This window comes from Dicentrarchus labrax, unplaced genomic scaffold (assembly GCF_905237075.1).
Source record: "Dicentrarchus labrax unplaced genomic scaffold, dlabrax2021, whole genome shotgun sequence".
Classification (NCBI taxonomy): domain Eukaryota; kingdom Metazoa; phylum Chordata; class Actinopteri; family Moronidae; genus Dicentrarchus; species Dicentrarchus labrax.
In genome coordinates this window covers 24,214,769-24,233,167 of record NW_026136714.1, presented here as the reverse complement: position 1 = coordinate 24,233,167, position 18,399 = coordinate 24,214,769, and the positions used below count along the sequence as shown (strand labels likewise).

The 18,399-nt window shown below is 38.9% G+C and overlaps 1 protein-coding gene across 1 annotated transcript; it reads left to right on the top strand.

Annotated features, from left to right (window-relative positions):
* Positions 1-1,485: 1,485 nt before the first annotated feature.
* erlin2 (ER lipid raft associated 2) lies at positions 1,486-17,417 on the top strand. The gene is made up of 12 exons (XM_051421404.1): positions 1,486-1,585; positions 3,033-3,140; positions 3,891-3,972; positions 4,397-4,443; positions 4,952-5,013; positions 5,224-5,349; positions 8,318-8,391; positions 10,171-10,229; positions 12,500-12,591; positions 12,671-12,760; positions 14,540-14,619; positions 14,738-17,417. Exons 2-12 carry the CDS (start codon positions 3,034-3,036, stop codon positions 14,915-14,917), a joined length of 999 nt encoding a protein of 332 aa, XP_051277364.1. The 5' UTR covers positions 1,486-1,585; position 3,033; the 3' UTR covers positions 14,918-17,417.
* The last annotated feature ends 982 nt before the right edge of the window (positions 17,418-18,399 follow it).

Below are 18,399 nucleotides of genomic sequence, written 5' to 3'. Positions count from 1 at the left end.
AGTTGGTACCATAACACTGTACACCAGTCCCATCCATCAGTCGCATCAATTGACGCACAGTTTCTCTGTCAGTAATTATCCCAGCCATCCAACATTTCTGGTGCATCCATCTTTAGCCGTGCTGTTTGCCAGACATTTCTAACTGCTGGTCAATGCTACTTCAGCTACATCTGTCTTATTTCACCACTGCAGAGCTGTTTCTTTTGTAGCTTTTTCTCTGTAGGGTCCGGAGATTTAGTTTGAAATTATTTGATTCCTGCAAAACTGCTAAAACCTTTCTATTTTTGAATCCACGTCTAAAGTAGTCTGCACTGAGTCAAAATATTGAGATACTAAGTCATTATTTTGAGATGCTTAGTCATTATAATGACTTAAAGAATCCCTTTTCTCCCCTGTCATATTGGCGGAGATGGGCTTCCATAGAGGATATGAACAGTTTCAACTTGGAAAAGGGGAAAAAAACAGACGGACATTAATACCACTTTGAAGGAAATGTTAGGGTTCCCATTGGGTGATATAACTATTCAGTTTTTTCTTCTAGAGCCAGCAGAGAGATGGCTGGAATGGGGCAGAGAGAGAAAGCTACAGCAAAGATCCTAAACTGGACTCTAACCAGGGACAGTACTGTTAATAGTCAGCCCTAGCTTACATTTAGGATAGCCTATTTAATGTTTAATCTTCAGTGATGTTAGATGAGCTGAACTCCACATTACTAACCAGTTAAACATCCTTTAATACCTCTGATCTGTTACTCTCTAACCTGTTAGGACTAGACAGTCGTTCCTATGAAGGGAATGATTTTGATTACCAACTTGCTCAGCTAGCTACCCATGGAGTTGTGTGTGTCATCATCTTACCCAAACATTGGAGTCTCAACTAAAGCAGCGCATCGATGCCGGTGAATCGACGATGGTGTAATGATTCAGTTCGACTCCCAAGACGATTCTCACCCGACTGGCCAATAGGAACGTGGCCTCGCCCATGACATTATTTTCACAGCGAGAGCAAAATCCTGACACGAGAGCAAGAAATTGCATCGAGAGCAAAGACTTAGGTTTTGAGAGAGAGAAGAAAAACGTTTTGAGAGAAACACTTTTTTTTGAGAGAAAATGTTTTCATACTGAAAGCAAAAAAATATATATTTGAGAGTTAAAAAGGATTTTTGAGAGAGATTTTTTTTCTCAGAAACAATTTTAAAAATTTCTAATTTATATTTGTTATGTTCTATGAGAAAATCCTTTCTCTCAAAACTTTTTTTAGTCTCAAATATTATTATTTTTTGCTATCAGTGTGATAACTTTTTCTCTCAAACATTTTTTTCCCTCTAAGATCATTTATTTTCTCGCATCTAATAAAGACACAAATCTAACTCCATACAAAGGAGCAAATCATGAGTGTGACTCAGTCGACCCACTCCATCAGTACATGTGGACGACCGCCAACGAGGGGGCGCTAATGCAACAATTTGAATGCCGAACAATCAAACGAAGAAGAAGAAGAAGAAGAAGAAGAAGGTAGCAGGTAGCAGGTGCCTGAAGTGCCTGCTTATTATCTGCTGTTGTTGTTCTCTCGGACGAAATTACAGGTAAGACCAGCCGAGTAAGAGGGACATATGTTACTATTTATGTAATCAAAATATCTGCTATCCGCGGTCTTAATAATATGTCAGTAGGAGAGAAAAACGTGCTCAGACCGTGATGCTAACATGTAACATTAGCTAAGGTTAATCAATAGTTGGCCTTGTGTTGCGCTTTGACGCCAGTAGGAAAGTGTATCTAACGTGAGGTTGTGACCTCCAGGTAACCGATGGTATCACTGAAGCCATCTGCTATTTGAAGAGACTTCTCTCATCGAGCCAACAATAATAACGTAACTTACGTTATGCTGTCATGGCTAGCTCAGAAGCCCTCGAAACCAAACTCAGTTTAAATGTTTTGATATTTTAAGTTGACTTAACAATAAGTCATACATACTTGTCTCAATTTGATTACTTTACAACTGTATACAAATATTTAGATTCACTTCTACAATTCGGCATGCAGGTGTTCCTGTAAACTGTTTTATAAAGTGTTAACTTTGAACTTTGAACTGCTCCAAGGTTGTAGCTAGCGAACTGTTTCGTTTCCGTGAAGTCCACCACTTTTAGAAGTTACGGATACATTATATTCAGACATTGCTAGCAGACCCTTCCTTTTAGTGCAGGGTGTTAAGATAGTTTTGTGCCTTTGCAACGATACCGCTAAGTTACCAGTGTTTCCTTCAGTTATGTTCATGCAGGATGTCAATACAGCTCCACATCGTTATTACACATTATCGATCGTGAAACTGTTCTTGTGGTGATCAGTTTATTCTTTAAGTCTTAACTTTTGTATTTGCTTATTTATCTCTTCCCAAGATAAACACGATCAGCTTCAAAATAAATCTTGCATATTATTGTCTTGCAGTGAACAAAGTCAGAATACAAACAACACCAAATTAAAGCAAGGACCGTGTATATTTATTAGGCCCTAACACACAAAGGGAAACTGTGTAAACACTGCTGTATAAACAGTGTGACTCAGAGACAGCAGGGGTACCAGATTGTGCCTTTGCAAATCCTTCCTAACCAAAAGTGAGACGGCTCCTCAGCCAACAGTTTCAGCTTGAACTGGCTAAAATAAACTTTATCATGCATAAGTGAATGTAGTCAGCGTTGTAGATGGTGACTGGCAGGTTCATTTTATACACAAAGAGAGGTTACAGCGTTTTCACACTTCAGCTTCAATCCTCTTTAAGTGTGGCAAGGTCACTGAGTCCCAGCTGATGCCTGGCTAAGCCTGAGCTGAGAGGAGATAAACCAGTGAGTCAGAAGCCACCTCCAACATGTTACTACAGTACTATACAAGCTGCACACTGAATGGATAGACAGTTTATTGGTACTTGGGAGCATTTGGATGTAATTAAGGCAGGCTATTGTGTAAACACCAAAACAGAAACTCAATTCCTATCTGCTCACTTTCCCATGCTGTCTTCCCTGTGTGATTGCTGGCCAGGATGGCACAGTGGGGTGCCATATTCTCGATAATTGCTGCTCTCGGAGGAGCAGCGCTCTTGGCCTCTGTACACAAGATCGACGAGGGACACACTGGAGTTTACTACAGGTGAGACTGCAGCACACATTGTTGTTTTTTTATTTTTTGCCCTTAGAGACATTAGTGTTCAACTGCTCCTTCGTAAAACTGACACTATAAAGAAGAGAGCATCTGTGTAAAAGGTGTTTGCCTTAAGCGACTTAGGGTTTAAACAGTTATTACTATAAATACCTGTGCATTACGATTGCCAAGAAAGCTGTGGTTCTGACCCTCCGTACCTTCCTAGGTGCAGGGTGTTTAAAGTCTTATCACTTGCACAGACATGCAGTCAGTATCGGTTTTCATAACAGAGAGCATAAAATCAGATATTGCCTGCTTCAGTGGGGCTCTTTACACAAAAGATTAGCTGACACTAACTAAGCCTGTAGTCTCTTATGGATCACGACTCTGTCTTGCACAGATAGAGATTGATTCTTTATCATGATAAGATATTCTTCTGTGAAAATTCTTTATCTCTAACCCCAATAAATGAGTTTCCAGGAATGTGAAACTGTAAGGTAGGTATATCTGTACTTGACATCAGCATGGGCAGCATGGTGGCTTTGTCTCCCAAATAAAGGGTACCCAAAGTCAATACAGTCTTACCATTTATGCTTTAATCCAAATCTTTAATTGATCTTACCACATTCATTCAGAATACTGTTTTTTTTTTTTTTTTTTCATTACATGCTGAAATAAACCCAGGAGTATTATTTTTTTATTCTGAAGCCGAGCCCTAGATATAACGATCAACTGTGTGTTTGTGTATATGTAATGCAGGGGAGGGGCTCTCCTGACTACCACCAGCAGCCCCGGTTTCCATCTTATGCTTCCATTCATCACCACCTACAAGCCTGTTCAGGTGAGTCAAGTGAAGACAGTTTTATTTCTATAGCCTCAAACCCAAAATAACAAATATTCTTTTGACCTCAAAAGTTGTTTTCGAATTGCCACCAACCTTTTCTAATGCGACACTTGAAAATGTCCATAGAAGTATGGTAATGGAAACACGGCTACAAGGATGTTGATTCAGCCCTTAGTGGTGGTGTATTGCATTTCATGATACTCACCAGGACTTCCTGTAACTGTGTTTATCCTGCAGATACAACTGAAATCCAGGTTTCTTCAATTTACCATTTTAAATAGTGAGATTTCTTACTATGTTGATGGATTTACTCCCAGTCCTACCACTATTTGTCTGTTTTTTTTTCTAATGATGTCGGTGTATGTTTTTGTGTTCCTAACATCCATAACATAAATTAAAGATCTTTGTTTTTCTCTTGCAGACGACGCTGCAGACTGATGAGGTTAAGAATGTACCATGCGGCACAAGGTAGGTCTGCTGTTTTGATTAGCTTAAATATTATCAGATGTTGGCTCCAGATTTATTACACCAACACTGCCAAAATCTGAGATTTATCAGCACTAGGGCAGCATAATTAATAAAAATATTTTTTAAATCGCAATATCCAAATTGCAGAAGTACTGTAGTGCTGCAGAGATGCCCTGGCCTACAAATCTTGTTCTACAGACGTAAAAAAACTTGTTTATTTAGTACAGACTCCCAACAAATGTCATGATTTGAACATTTTTTTCATTGAAAATGAAATGTGTGATGAAAAAATGATCATTCACACTTATGGTGAATCATATTGCAATCATAGTATCAGTGAAATTAATCACAATAGGTTTTTTTTACCATATTGTGAAGCCCTACTCGGCGCACGTATGAACCACTGGCATCACCCCGACTGATGATACAGTCTTTTCTCTCTTCTCTTCGTGTTCTAGATAAATGTGTCTGTCAATAGTCAATATTATGTTTGTTTTTTTTCTTCCAGCGGAGGAGTGATGATTTACTTTGATCGCATAGAAGTGGTGAATTACCTCGTGCCATCAGCAGGTAAACTTACCAGTGTTCAACAGTCAAACATCAAACAGTGCGTTTATCCTAAACTCCCTGTTCATTTCTTTTCACATCTGGAGATAGCTTGGCACTGACAGACACATTATACATTGCTTTGTTGCAGCTGGCTCCAGCAGAGCCAAATCCGTGTGTTCTGTATTCGCTGTCATTCCTGACTTGGTTGAGCACTCTTTTCCCTCTCTGCAGTGTACGACATAGTGAGGAACTTCACAGCAGACTACGACAAAGCTTTGATATTCAACAAGGTTCACCATGAGCTCAACCAGTTCTGCAGTGTCCACTCGCTGCAGGAGGTTTACATCGGCTTGTTTGGTGAGTGTGGTGGGCTGCGGTGGGCTGCGGACTGGGTGTAAACTAACTACTAATTTGAAACACCTCCTCTAAGCATTTTTTAATGATACAGCATGTAGTCAGCCAACAGATGAGCGTTCAAAGCACCATAAATTAATGGCTCATCTCTTTTGCGGTTACACACAACAGCTGCTATGCACGTGGACTTTAGTAATAACTGTCTTTTCAGTCACTGTGCTAAAGAGAACCCACACTTGTCAGTGTTACAGCCTATCTACCTAACCAGTCCACAGCATGTAAACACAACTGTGGCCTAATGATGATGATGAAACAGTGTACACATGCATACATCATCATCATAAGAAGAGTAAAATGCTTATTTACAGTAATCAAGAAGAAACTCTTCTACCTTTTTGTTAGAATGAAGTAAAGCTCATCATGTTCAAATGCTGATAGTTCATTGTTTTTCAATCAGCAATCAACAACTGTAATATATTGTGTGTCAACAGGCCATCTGTGAAAAAATCTGATTTCTCTGGCTCCTCCTAATTGCATTTGCAAGAATCCACCGGGCCTGAACGAAAACAACCAGTCAGAGCCAAGAAAGATAGTTGAGTGTTCAGTCTCATTCCCAGGGTGTCAAATACAGATGCTTGGGACCCTGGGAATGACACTAAACAGTCAACTACAGTGGCTAGAAAAAGTATGAACCTTTTGGAATTTCATTGTTTTCTGAATAAATTTGTCATAAAATGTGATCTGATCTTCATCTAAGTCAAGGGTATTGACAAACATAATGTGTCTAAAAATAATAACAAAGAAATTCTGATCTTTCATGTCTTTATTGAACACTCTCATTCAACATTAAAAATGGCAGTGGAAAAAACTGGTTTTTCTGAAGCCATTCTGTTGTGGACTTGCTGCGGTGTTTTGGGTCGTTGTCCTGTTGCATCACTCACCTTCTACACAGTTTCAGCTGACGTACAGACATTCTCACATTATACCGAAGAATTGTCTGATATACTTGGGAATTCATCTTCCCCTCAATGATTCCAAGCTGGCCAGGCCCTGATGCAGCAATGCAGGCCCAAATCATGATGTTTCCTCCACCATACCTTACGGTTGGGATGATGTTTTCATGATGATATGCCGTGCCCTTTCTACGCCAGATGTAGTGCTGTGTTTTTTTTTTTTCAAATAGTTCAATCTTAGTTCAGTCCACAAAACATTTTGCCAATACCGCTGTGGAGTGTCAATGTGCTCTTTTGCAAACTTCAGGCGTGCAGCAATGTTCTTTTTAGTAAGCAGCTTCCCCCGTGGTGTCCTGCCGTGGATACCCTGCTTGTTCAGTGTTTTACGTATTGTAGACACATGAACAGAGATGTTAGCAAGTTCCAATGATGCCTTCAAATCTTTGGCTGTCAATCGAGGTTGTTTCTTTACCTCATTGATGAGTCTTCGTTATGCTCTTGGTGTCATTTTGACTGGGCGCCCACTTCTTGGTAGAGTAGAAACAGTCTCCATTTGTAGATTGTTTGCCTAAATGTAGACTGGTGAATTTCTGAAGTCTTTGAAATAACTTTGTAACCCTTGCCAGCTTTATGTAAATCAACAATTCTTGATCGTAGATCCTCTGAAAGCTCTTTTTGGCGAGGCATGGCTCACATAAGCGTGTTCTTCTTGTGCAGAGCAAACTCCAAAAGTTTGAGGGGTTTTTATCAGTTGAAGTAGCTGTAGTCCACACATCCAAACTTATTATCTTAACGAGACTTCAGATGTGCTAAAATCTGACTCCAATTAGCTTTTTTGAGGTCATTAACTCAAGGGTTCACATACTTTTTCCACAAGCACTATGAGGTTTTTTTGGTTGTTCTCAATAAAGACATGAAAGATAAAAAAAGTGTTATTATTTTAGACACATTTTATTTGTCAATACCCTTGACTTAGATGAAGATCAGATCACATTTTATGACAAATTTGTTCAGAAAACCATGAAATTCCAAAAGGTTCACATACTTTTTCTTGCCACTGTATCTTCAAGCTGCCAACCCAAAGCGTCTTCCTATCTTTCTCTGCTCTAAATGGTTGTTTTCGTCCAATCTCGTTGGATTCTACCATTAGGAGCAATAGGTGGACTCAGAGGAAGCTAATTTTTTCACAGATTATCTGTTGCATGTACTACTGTCAGGACACACTGAAAGTTTCAACAATAATGACAAAGTTATTTTTATGTAACTTACCTACTGCAGCTTTAATTTAAAATCCTTTTTTGGTAGCTATCCCTACTCATGTTCATCCTGGAGAAATAGCTGTGAACAATGCTCTTTCACTTACATATGTTTAGATAAAAGCAGACCGCTTCTCTTAAGAAGTTAATTGATATTGAGCTCATTGCTGATGACACACTGTATTTTGTGGTGTATGTGTTGCAAAGAATTGATACATATCTCAATCCAGTGGTTACAATTCAATATACTGCCCATTTTTTATCTAATTTTAGGAAACCTGTTATAGTATAAAGAACACACCACCATAAGCATAAAGTCTGAGTTAAAAAAATTAAGCTTTATGCAACCAGAACAGGATCTGCGTTTGTATTTATCATAGTCCCTGTGACATCCAGCATCATAGTCCTCAAGGGTCGTTTGCAACACTGCTAGCTAGAAGTTGAGGGTTTAACCACAAAAAATGATTGAGTGTCTGAGAATTGATACAATATCATAAAGCAAAATATTGCAATTCTCAAGTGTATTGATATTTTCTAAAACCCCCTGAAGCAATTATTGCCTAATACCAGTGATCTGACTGACATATTTTATTCGTTTTTTTATCTGAAGTCCCACATGAAATGTGTCTCTACTCTGGGTATCAGACTAAACATACATTTTTAAGTGTGGACTTAATGTTTTGTGACCCTGAAATCTGACATAATCCATTTATAGAGAGAATTGAATTCACCGTTTTAATCTCTCGTACTTTACCCCCACAGACCAAATCGATGAAAACCTGAAGTTGACATTACAAGAAGATCTGACATCCATGGCACCTGGACTTATCATACAGGTAAAGTTAGACCAACATGAAGTCCCTCAGATGAGGTCAAGACTGTCTCAGGTCCAATTGGGCCCAAAGGTCATGTGGCTAGTGCAATTCTCTTATGATTTAATGAAGGACCCACCTTAAATCCCTTATCTCTGTTAAATTAGCAAGTGGTCATGTACTTGGGGATTTTTTTTTTACCTTTATTACAGTGATGACAGGAAATCAGAGGAGACAGAGATATTTCTAGTGACATGCACCAAAGCTCCCTGGCCATACTCGAACCAGGGATGTTGCAGTTTGTGGTGATCACCTGATACCCTGAGCACCCAGGCTGCTCAGGGTATTTATTTATTTATTTATTTTTTTACATTAAGTCATATTTTTATTCCTATACAAAACTGATTGATGTGAAATGTACATTGCTAGCACATGGATATCTAACAAAGCTTCACTTTAGAGCTTCTGAAACTCATCTAATCTGACATGGTGTTTCAAAGCAAAAGGGGGGAAATCAGCCATCCCCCAAAAAGCATGAGCACCATGAATGGATATTATCTCAAGAAAATGTGTTGTTGAGACTTGTTTGTTATTGTGAGAGTTTGTGATAAAATCTCAGTAATACTGGATAGCCTTTGTAAAACAAAATCAGTGCGTGTGTGCAGGTTTTTTAAACTTCCTAAAAAAAAAATAGGGGATTGATTGCTTTCCCATTGCCAGTAGACATGTTTACTGTTCTTTTTTTATTTTTTTCTTCCGATGTGTCACGCTTAAACATCAGAAAACAGGGTTAACAGTAGAAAGCAGCATTTGTGACTTGCCTTGGGCTGCAAGCAGTGCTTCTTTCGCTCAGTATTTTCTATATGTTCTTGTATGTCTCGCATAGCCAGACCTATCTACACAATGCTGTTTCAGCACTGGAGAAAGTGCCAGTGATCTGTCTCTTTAATTTCTCTTCCCCTCGAATCAGGAAAACCTCTCTCACCTTGCTGCCTTTTGCCAGTGTTGCATCTTGCACAATACTAAGAACAAAATCACTGTTGCACTGTTGTTCCCATAGACTGTAAAAAACAGTAAACGATACAGTCCACATTAACATTGTGCCAATAAAGGGGTGAAAATGAGAGGGAGTCTTGTTTTCATCACTGTCGATTTGACCTGAATTAATGCTTATTGTACCCTTTCCCACTGAAGGCAAAAGCAAGGTGTCAGTGGGTGTTTAGGGTTACCATTGTCACCTTGTTGTCTCTCTTTAGAAGGATACCATAAGACATCTAAACTCAGACTGGACTGCAGTACGCAACCAGGGTAAAGTCTGGTTACAGTTAGCAGCCTTATATTCGCAGCCTGTATAAAGCCCCTCTGCTGGAGCGTTTTTCATAGCAATACAAGACATATGTCTTTTTCAGGAAAGTTTAATAAAGGACAGTGTTATGGGTGACATTAAAAAGACCCTAAGTGGTTTTCCCCTTCCCCTCCACATACACACAGAGACACACATTTCATTCCTGTGTTAATGCTCCATTGGGCTTTAATACTCTGGCCTTTAGTTTCCTGTAAATCTCTAGAAACTTGAAACAACAGCAATTGTAGTTTTTTCTGAGAAACAATAATGTTAAGAGTCAGAAGGTCTTTGAACAGGATTGTCTTTGTCTCTGGGCTCCTCTCCAACTGCCTTTTTTTATAACCCCCCTAGTGGTGAAAACCTCCTTGTATATGTTCTTACTCTGTTGCTGTCTTTATCTGCCTACTTCACATCTTTAAATCTGATTCTCATTGTTTGTTTGTCTTGCTGGTCCACAGGCAGTGCGTGTCACTAAACCCAATATCCCAGAGAGCATTCGCAGGAACTACGAGCTCATGTGAGTTTTCTCCCCCTCGATACCTAACAAGGAATGTTCACTGAAGCCTTTTTTGTGCATTTATTTATACTCCCAAATGGACAAACCTGATGTCCATCCAACTCCCCCTGCCAAGTCCTGCTTTTCCTGCTGTGTTATGTCTGTGAGCATCTAACTTTTGCTTCATGAATCAACAGCAAGTGCTCAGTCAAAATATTTGTGATAAGGAGAGGAAATTGAGGACTTACAGTAAGTTGTAAGCCTCGGGGAAGCACTTTGATGGCTCAACCACTGTGTTCAGTCTTCAATTCAGACTCTTACATTATCAGATACTGGAGAGAAATCTGACTTTAATTTAAGATCAGACACGGTCCCTGGCTTTAAATTAAAATCTGATTTCTGGCCCCTCACAAACATAATTAATGCAACATGCATGTGTCAGCTGGTTTACTATTTTATGGTTGAATTGAGGCTGGGCTAACTCTGCCTTGAGCTGTATAGTGGATAAGGATCTCTGAGCTAATTGTGTGTCATGAGTTCAACATACCTGCAACTGTATCAAAGCCAAGTGTTAACCGGGCCGTTAAGTGTTTCTTTCTGCCTTTCCCTGAAGTTACTCACTTATAACTTTGTTCTCCCTCATGAGTACAGTTGTTTTCATTGGTCAGTTTAGGTTTATGAAATGTGAATTTAAATGGTATCGACGTAATTTAATTTTGCATCTTTAGAAGGTGTCTCCATCTCCATGTTCAGTTACTTTGTTTTTGGTGTTCAAGTGCTGGGTCAGTTCTCACCGTTGAGGGTTTTTTTCCCCTGTTTTTTTTCTGGTGGATCTTTGCATCATTCTTGTGGGTTATGGTAACCATTAGTCACCATTTGAGATATCAGGAGGCATTGATGTCATTTACTGGAAATCATGTGTCACCAGTTTCTCATTCCATCAAAACTACATCTAGATTTTAATTCTATTTACTGCAATTACTTTAGTTTCTAAAAATGGCAATTTTGGCATGGACAAGTGAACTTTGGTTGAGCATACTTTTGGTTTCACTTTCTAATGGTTCAGAATTCGCTTTGTGTGTTTTAACATAGTGCTGTTTTTACAGCCTGTGAGACAGTCTGGGCTTTGGTGTCGCTTACCTTACTGGACCTAAGTAACTTTAGCAGGGCCAGACCATATAAATAAAGGATTTTGCCTTTTAAACAGCAGTGATATTGTTTTCATTTAGAGGGTTTGCCAAGATTTAATGTGTAGGCAGTACACTTTATTCAGTGTCTCCAAGACAGCATGGGATTCATATGCTGGATTGGGAGTTTGGCTGAAAGTCTTGAGGTTTCAGTCCCAGTCCAACTGGCACACTCAGATTTTGACTTGTTTTAGCAAAATGTTTGCCAGGGCTGTCGCACTGAAAAATCTCCCAGTGCTGTCTTATTAACTTTTTGAGCCCTTGCTGCAGTTTCTTCTGGGAATTACTTACAATTAATTGCATTTTCTGTTAAAAATGAAGGCAGAAATCAGTTTAGAAAAGAGCCGCCAAGACCAGGTTTACATGTGTAGGGCAGTAAACGCCATGTCTAGCTCCTAATTATTTGAAGTTCTGAGCATCACGAAAGAAAATGCATCCATCCAGACCATGTCAGTGTAGTGCTTGGGGCTTATGCGCCGTTAATTTCTGTATGGGAGTTGCTGTAATTACCAGTTTCCTACCATACTGTAAATTAGCACCATCCAAGTCATAATTACTCAGACTTTTTCTAAAAGCTCCAATATATCCAACTTGGAGCTTAATTATACGTGACTAAACAGGTAAACTAACTTGGATGCCTTGTTTCAAACAGTCCAACATTGAAGGTCACTTAACTAAACCATTAAAACTAATTTAATGTCAATCTTCAGTATTTTTAATGCTCACATTACTCATTGCATCACAGTCATACAATGACTTGAGTTGTTGACATGAAAGCTCACAGGTTGTAAACATGGGAATCTTTTCCATCGCTACCCTCCAGCCTACATAACATGAATGCAGCATTAGCATCTTGTTCATGAACACTATTGAAGCACCCACTTCTAATTGAAGACCCTCACAATCCCACTTCAATACTAATTAGGCTTCTAAGGATGTCTGGGAAATGTGTATTTGTTCCACCTAAACAATATTAAAAGGAGAGCGAGGGAGATGTCTGCTCTGTACATGCCCACGCAGTCCAGAGGAGTCAGTGAAAATAGTGAAAACACCTGTGTGTGGGTGTGCAGAGCCTTTTAATAAAGTGTGTCTTTATGTTTGCAGGGAGAGCGAGAAGACAAAGCTGCTGATCTCTCAACAGACACAGAAGGTTGTGGAGAAGGAGGCAGAGACAGAAAGGATCAAAGCTGTGATAGGTGAGAAAGGAGACGTCAAACAGTCGTGGTTACGGTTTGTTGTCAGTTGAACATTTAAATATGTTTGTTTGTTTTATAGAGGCTGAGAAAGTGGCACAAGTGGCTGAGATCAAGTATGGACAGAAAGTCATGGAGAAGGAAACGGAGAAAAAGATCTCTCAAATCGAAGGTTTGCATCCAGTGGTGAAAGAAGTACTCAAATCCGTTGCATAAACCCACTGCAAGGAGTTTTAACTGGTTATAAAACCGTCTCAGTGTAGTACTGATGCCTGTGTATGACCTGCTTTAACAAAAAAGGCCATCAGCGAAGGGATTGGCTATTTCTATATAGGTATTCTTAATGCCTGATTTGGTCAGATTCCCCTTGAAATCAATGAAACAAGGCAGTAGAAACACTACCACTTTTGTCCACAGGGGTCGCCAGAATCAACACAAAATTCTGTGTATGGGCTTTAAGGAAAGAAAGATGGATGGATGGATGGATGGATAAATAGATACTTTATTTATCCCGAGGGAAATTAAAATTAACCTATAAGGACGTAGCTACTGGATAAGCGTCCTGCCTGTGCTGGAAGTAGGAAAAAAATAAAATAAATGTACCAAAACAACAACGAAAATATTCTTAAAGTATCAAAAGTAAATTCCCCTTGTAACTAAACCTATGTTATAAATATTTATATAAAGTTTAGTCTCTTTAAAGCTAAAGAAGGTAACTTTTATAAAAATAACTTTTTGTCATATTTGCTGAAACGTTACTATATACTTTATGAGATATGAAAGAAAAAAAAATCCTCATTTCACTCCTAATGGCATTTCCAAGAGAGTTTGGGTTGATTGCTTGAAGATAGTTGATTGTCGAGGGGCATTCCCAGCATGTGTATTTGACGACCTGGGAATGACACTGAACGACCATAAATCTCTCTTGGCTCTGATTGGTTGTTTTTGTTCCAGTGCAGTGGATTCTTGAAAATGCCATTAGGATATTTTTCCACAGATTATCTGTCTCATGTATGACGAAGCTTTAATACTGATGACTACTAAGGAGAGGATGTACAAAGTAATGTAAACATTACGTTAAAAGGGAATTGGTTAGAGACTGCTACTTATTTGTAAGTAGTCACAAACGAACAAGGTTGGAAAACTGGTTTAATCTTAAAATGCATTGTATTACATCTGAAATCTGAAAAATAACACTAATCAGGGCTTTCAGATAAATGTAGAGGAGTAAAAAGTACCCCATTTGCCTCTCAAATGGAAAGTGAAAGAAGTAGGAAGTAAGTACAAGTCCTGTTGCTGCATTTGCAGGCCAGGTTGTCTTTGTAAATGAGAATTGGTTCGTAATTAACTTATCTGGTTAAAAAAGGGTAAAATAATATTAAAAACTGCAGAATTGTGCAGAACATAAGTAAAGCATTTGTATAAATGGACTTGGTTACTTTCCAGCACTGTCTGTGTCCTAGAAAGGCTCAATCTTTGATTTAGATTCAGTGTGTATATCTTAAAGCTCAAAGTTTTCTTTTCTCTCAAATGACCTTTTTCACTGCAGGCATGTGATGACATGAATAAGCATTGCGCTAACACCATAGCCCTTTTATTCTTGCATGTTGACTCACGATAAGGAGTAATGATGAGCTTATGAAACAGCTATCATCAGTGTTTTCAGTTCCACCTGTACTTTTCCTGCTATGACATGTCAAAATGTGACTCTTTATAAGACCAAACCTTACGTGCACTGTGTTTTTCTTTACCAAAAAAAAGTCAAGATGTGACTTCAAAGCATATTTGCTATAGGAGTCTGGGAACCAGCTGGGTTAGATAGAACTCAATGTTTGTCCAATACAGTATTTATGGCAGCTTCCTGCTTTCTGAGCGGTCAAGTAGGTTAGACTTTTTTTTTTTAACTGACCTGCTGCGGTTGAATCTGACAGTGTTTGTTGCTGATTCATAGACGGTGCTTTCCTGGCCCGGGAGAGAGCCAGGGCAGATGCAGAGTTCTATACAGCACAGCGAGCTGCAGAGGCCAATAAGGTAAGGAGATGACACAAACACACATCTGTGATGTGAGATGTGTGTTTGGGCCTGGACAAATATGGACTTCAGTCTGGACTTTTTTGGTAATTTGAATTCTGTTTTCCCCTTCCTGCAGCTGAAGTTAACACCAGAGTACCTGCAGCTAATGAAGTACAAGGCAATCGCAGCCAATAGCAAAATCTACTTTGGGAATGACATACCGCAAATGTTTGTGGACTCTGGCTCCGCAGGGAGCTCTATCAAGGCCTCTGCAGCCATGGACATTGTTGGTGAGCAGTTCTTCGACCTGGATTAGCAAGGAAAGTAGTGGAACCCACAGGGACACCAAGGGGTGGCAGGACTACTGCTGGAGGGCAGAAGCCTGGTCCACAGACTGCCTGGCAGGTTCTCCCTCTGGCCCAGAGAAGCTCTGCTGACCAGGGCCCGTATTTCTCAAGCATCCCTGAGTCACTGCTAGACATCACATTGAAAGTCTGCCTGTAAAATTCCCCTACCTCACTACTCATGGGGAGAGATTGTCTAGACTTGGTAAATTAGTAGGAAAAAACCCTAGGTAGAGATTGAATCCCCTGTAGGTGTGTAATAAGCTGCTTTAACGGGGAATTAACGTCATTTAGCCAAAACACTCATTTGAAGGAATTATCCCTGCTGCTGTGCATCAAGTGCATCCATTTCCCCACAACACCAAGGATCACAAAGCCATTACTACTTATGTATTCATACTGTCCATACTGTATGCATGTGTCCTCATCGAGCATTTGAAGCAGTGATATTTTCTACCAGTTGATACTGAAGAAGAAAAGGAAAAAAAGTTCTCGAATCAGTTAGCTGTTAACTATTAAATTAATTGCCAACTACTTTAATAATTGATTAATAATTTGAGTAAGATGGCCAAATGACCACATTTTCTGATTTCAGCTTCTCAAATGTGAATATTCCCTGGTTTCTTTAGTCAGTCTTTTCTGACAGTACACTGAATAGCTTTAGGTTGTGGACGTCCCCTTTGGGCTTCGGCCAACAGCAATAGACATTTTTCACAATTTTCTGACATTTTATAGTCCAAACAACTAATCGATTAATTGAAAAATGATTGACAGATTATCCGATAATGAAAATAATACTGCGGTTTAAATGTATATTATCAATCTGCAGCCTAATGAACACCGCTTCTGTTCAGTGGAGTGGTGTTAGCAAACAGTCAGTTGTTATGATTGGAGCAGTCCCAGGAAAAACAAAAAGAATTAATCAAAAGACCTTTTAATCCAGTGAATCTCTCTCCTGTTACGTAATGCTATTTTCTACGTTTCCACGAGTCCCAGTACGGGAAAGCTCTGCTCAGTCCTAGAGAACGTAGGATGACTTGAGAAGAGTAAGAAAGTTCCTAATGTTGACACTCCTCTGCTGAAAAGAAGGACCAAATAAGTGTCACTCTGAGGATATTAGGTGGTGGTTTCTCACTCTGAGCTGCTTGAAAAATACAGACCCTGACTAAACATGTCATTGCAGACAAACGGATGATATGAATGTACTGTGTGGTAGCTGCTGGCCGTCAGATGTAATATCATCACTCCACTTATTTGTGTTTATGTTTTTGTAAAAAATGTTTTGAGCACCTGTTGATTATAAATTGAACGTGTGAAATTGTACCACATTTTGCTGTGATTGTTGGCACTTTGTTTTTCACACTGTACATGTAGCAGAGAGACTTTATCTGTGCAGCTGTTCGTCTCTGTTGTGCATTAGGAGTTTTATTCAAAACTTAGATTATGTTGCGTTATGCCATGAAAAACAGCTTTTGGACTCAAAGTTTTCCTCACCAGACTACAGACATGTGACATCAGGTTTCCAAAATGGGACAATTTTCGGTTATTTTTAAAAATAATTTAATGCAACTATGTCATGTAAGAATCTTAGGAAGCGGGTTATGCACATCAGTGAATTGCCTTTGAACCTTTCGCAACACAAGCTGTTGCCCTGGAGGAGGCAGTGTTCATAGGACCTGTATATACAGGTGGATACTGAGGACTCACTGTAGAAATATTACCAACCTGTGTCAGTCTGTATAAGTCAGTCATTCATTTGGGAAACCAAACCTTTTTTATAAAAATGTTGACTTGATCAGGACCAAAAAACTAACTCCAATGTGGTAACTCCTGTAGTTTTTTGTCTAGCTGTTTTTGTTTACCAGTACTTAGCAACGGATGAATGCAGTGTTGAATAGCACAGAATACATGACAAAATGATTTGCTTTCCAAAGAGCCATTTTGTTACATAGCTGAGGAGGAAGTTAGGTATGCAGGCGTGTGTGGACATCAGTTTGGGGAATTTGGCATGGTTTTTATTAGTGATTGCGCCAATAAGGTGCCCCAGGAGGAAGGTATTTCTATAATCTAAAGTTAAATGACTCATGTCCTAAATTATCTGACAAAATACAACTTCCACTCATTATTTCTTACACAAACTGGCTATATCCTGTGTAAATGGCACCACTCTCTGTTGTTGTCTAAAGTTCGTTGAGTTGGCCCTCAGAGAGACCTCCAGTTGGCAATTTAATACAATTTTCTCTGATTGAGACTTGCAATGACTTGAAAGGCAAATGTTTTTGTACTAATTTCAGTTTTGAATGTGCAATCAAGATATTGTCGTTGGACAATAAAGTACTGTGGGTTGTTGTTGGAGAAATCAGTGGAATTCTAATGATTTATTTTGTATTACATTGCAAGTCCAATGTGATGTATAGGATGTTTGTTATTAATAAAAGTGTTTCAAACACAATAAAACATATAGTATCTAAACAGCTGTTGTTATTGCATATCAGATTATTGAAGTAGTTGAAAAAAGTTTTGAGTAATAATGATACCATAATGAAAGCTTCTTTACAGTTCCTTAATTCAGGTTGTAAAGTGGAGAGTTGCAGTATCATATTTATCAAATGTAAATGAAGTTACTGTCAATGTTACTGATAAAGTAATGAGTTGTGTTTAAAATCACTCATTGATTTCTACAGTGTAACGTTTTACCATAAGAGAAACAAAATCCAGGTTACTTGGAAACCAGTGACACTGGTGAACATGGGAGATATATGAATGAGTCATTATGTGATCATTGGACCAGACATCTGGGGATAAACAAACTACTTTCTTCTTGTGTCACTCCTAATTCACTGTGAACATTATAAAGCACTCTTTGTAGGTTCATCACTACGAGCAGCTCCTTTTCCCATTGTTTTCACATTGTCATTTGATACATTGTTAATATAAAAGTATTAATTATAGCCACCTAAAAGCCCTGACCAGTCAGTTTCTGACACAGTACACACATGATTTGTGACATCACACATAGTCAGTCCTGGTCCAGTATGCAACTTGTACAGTGTGATGTAGGAACATAAAGCCACCAGTGCACATCCACTGAGAATGGACTTGACAGTGAAGTAGGAGACATCTTGTGTCCAGCAGCAAAACTTTAGAAATGAACTTTTGATACTGAGGGATTCTTTTTTTCAGCAGGCTCCACCTTAGTAAAGACATTGTACTTTGGTGGCACATATTTCTTCCCACACAAATGTGCAGTTAATCAAATTACAGCCAACTCACTCAGAATAAAAAATGGACCTTTGTCTGGCATTTGCCCACTTAGTAGCACAGTAAAGCAGTCGTGTATCACAGACGTTCGCAAAGATTCATTTGATTTTATTAACGTCACTAAGAAAGAAATTCAAAAGAAACTCAGTGAAATTGAAATGGTTTCAGTTTAATTCTCTGAATTATCCACCAG

Excerpts from the sequence above, each read along its gene's own strand:
- erlin2 (XM_051421404.1), top strand. The coding sequence starts at position 3,034 with ATGGCACAGTGGGGTGCCATATTCTCGATAATTGCTGCTCTCGGAGGA. Across the intron at positions 5,014-5,223 it reads TTACCTCGTGCCATCAGCAG|TGTACGACATAGTGAGGAAC; the intron begins GTAAACTTACCA and ends CCCTCTCTGCAG. Across the intron at positions 5,350-8,317 it reads GGTTTACATCGGCTTGTTTG|ACCAAATCGATGAAAACCTG; the intron begins GTGAGTGTGGTG and ends TTACCCCCACAG.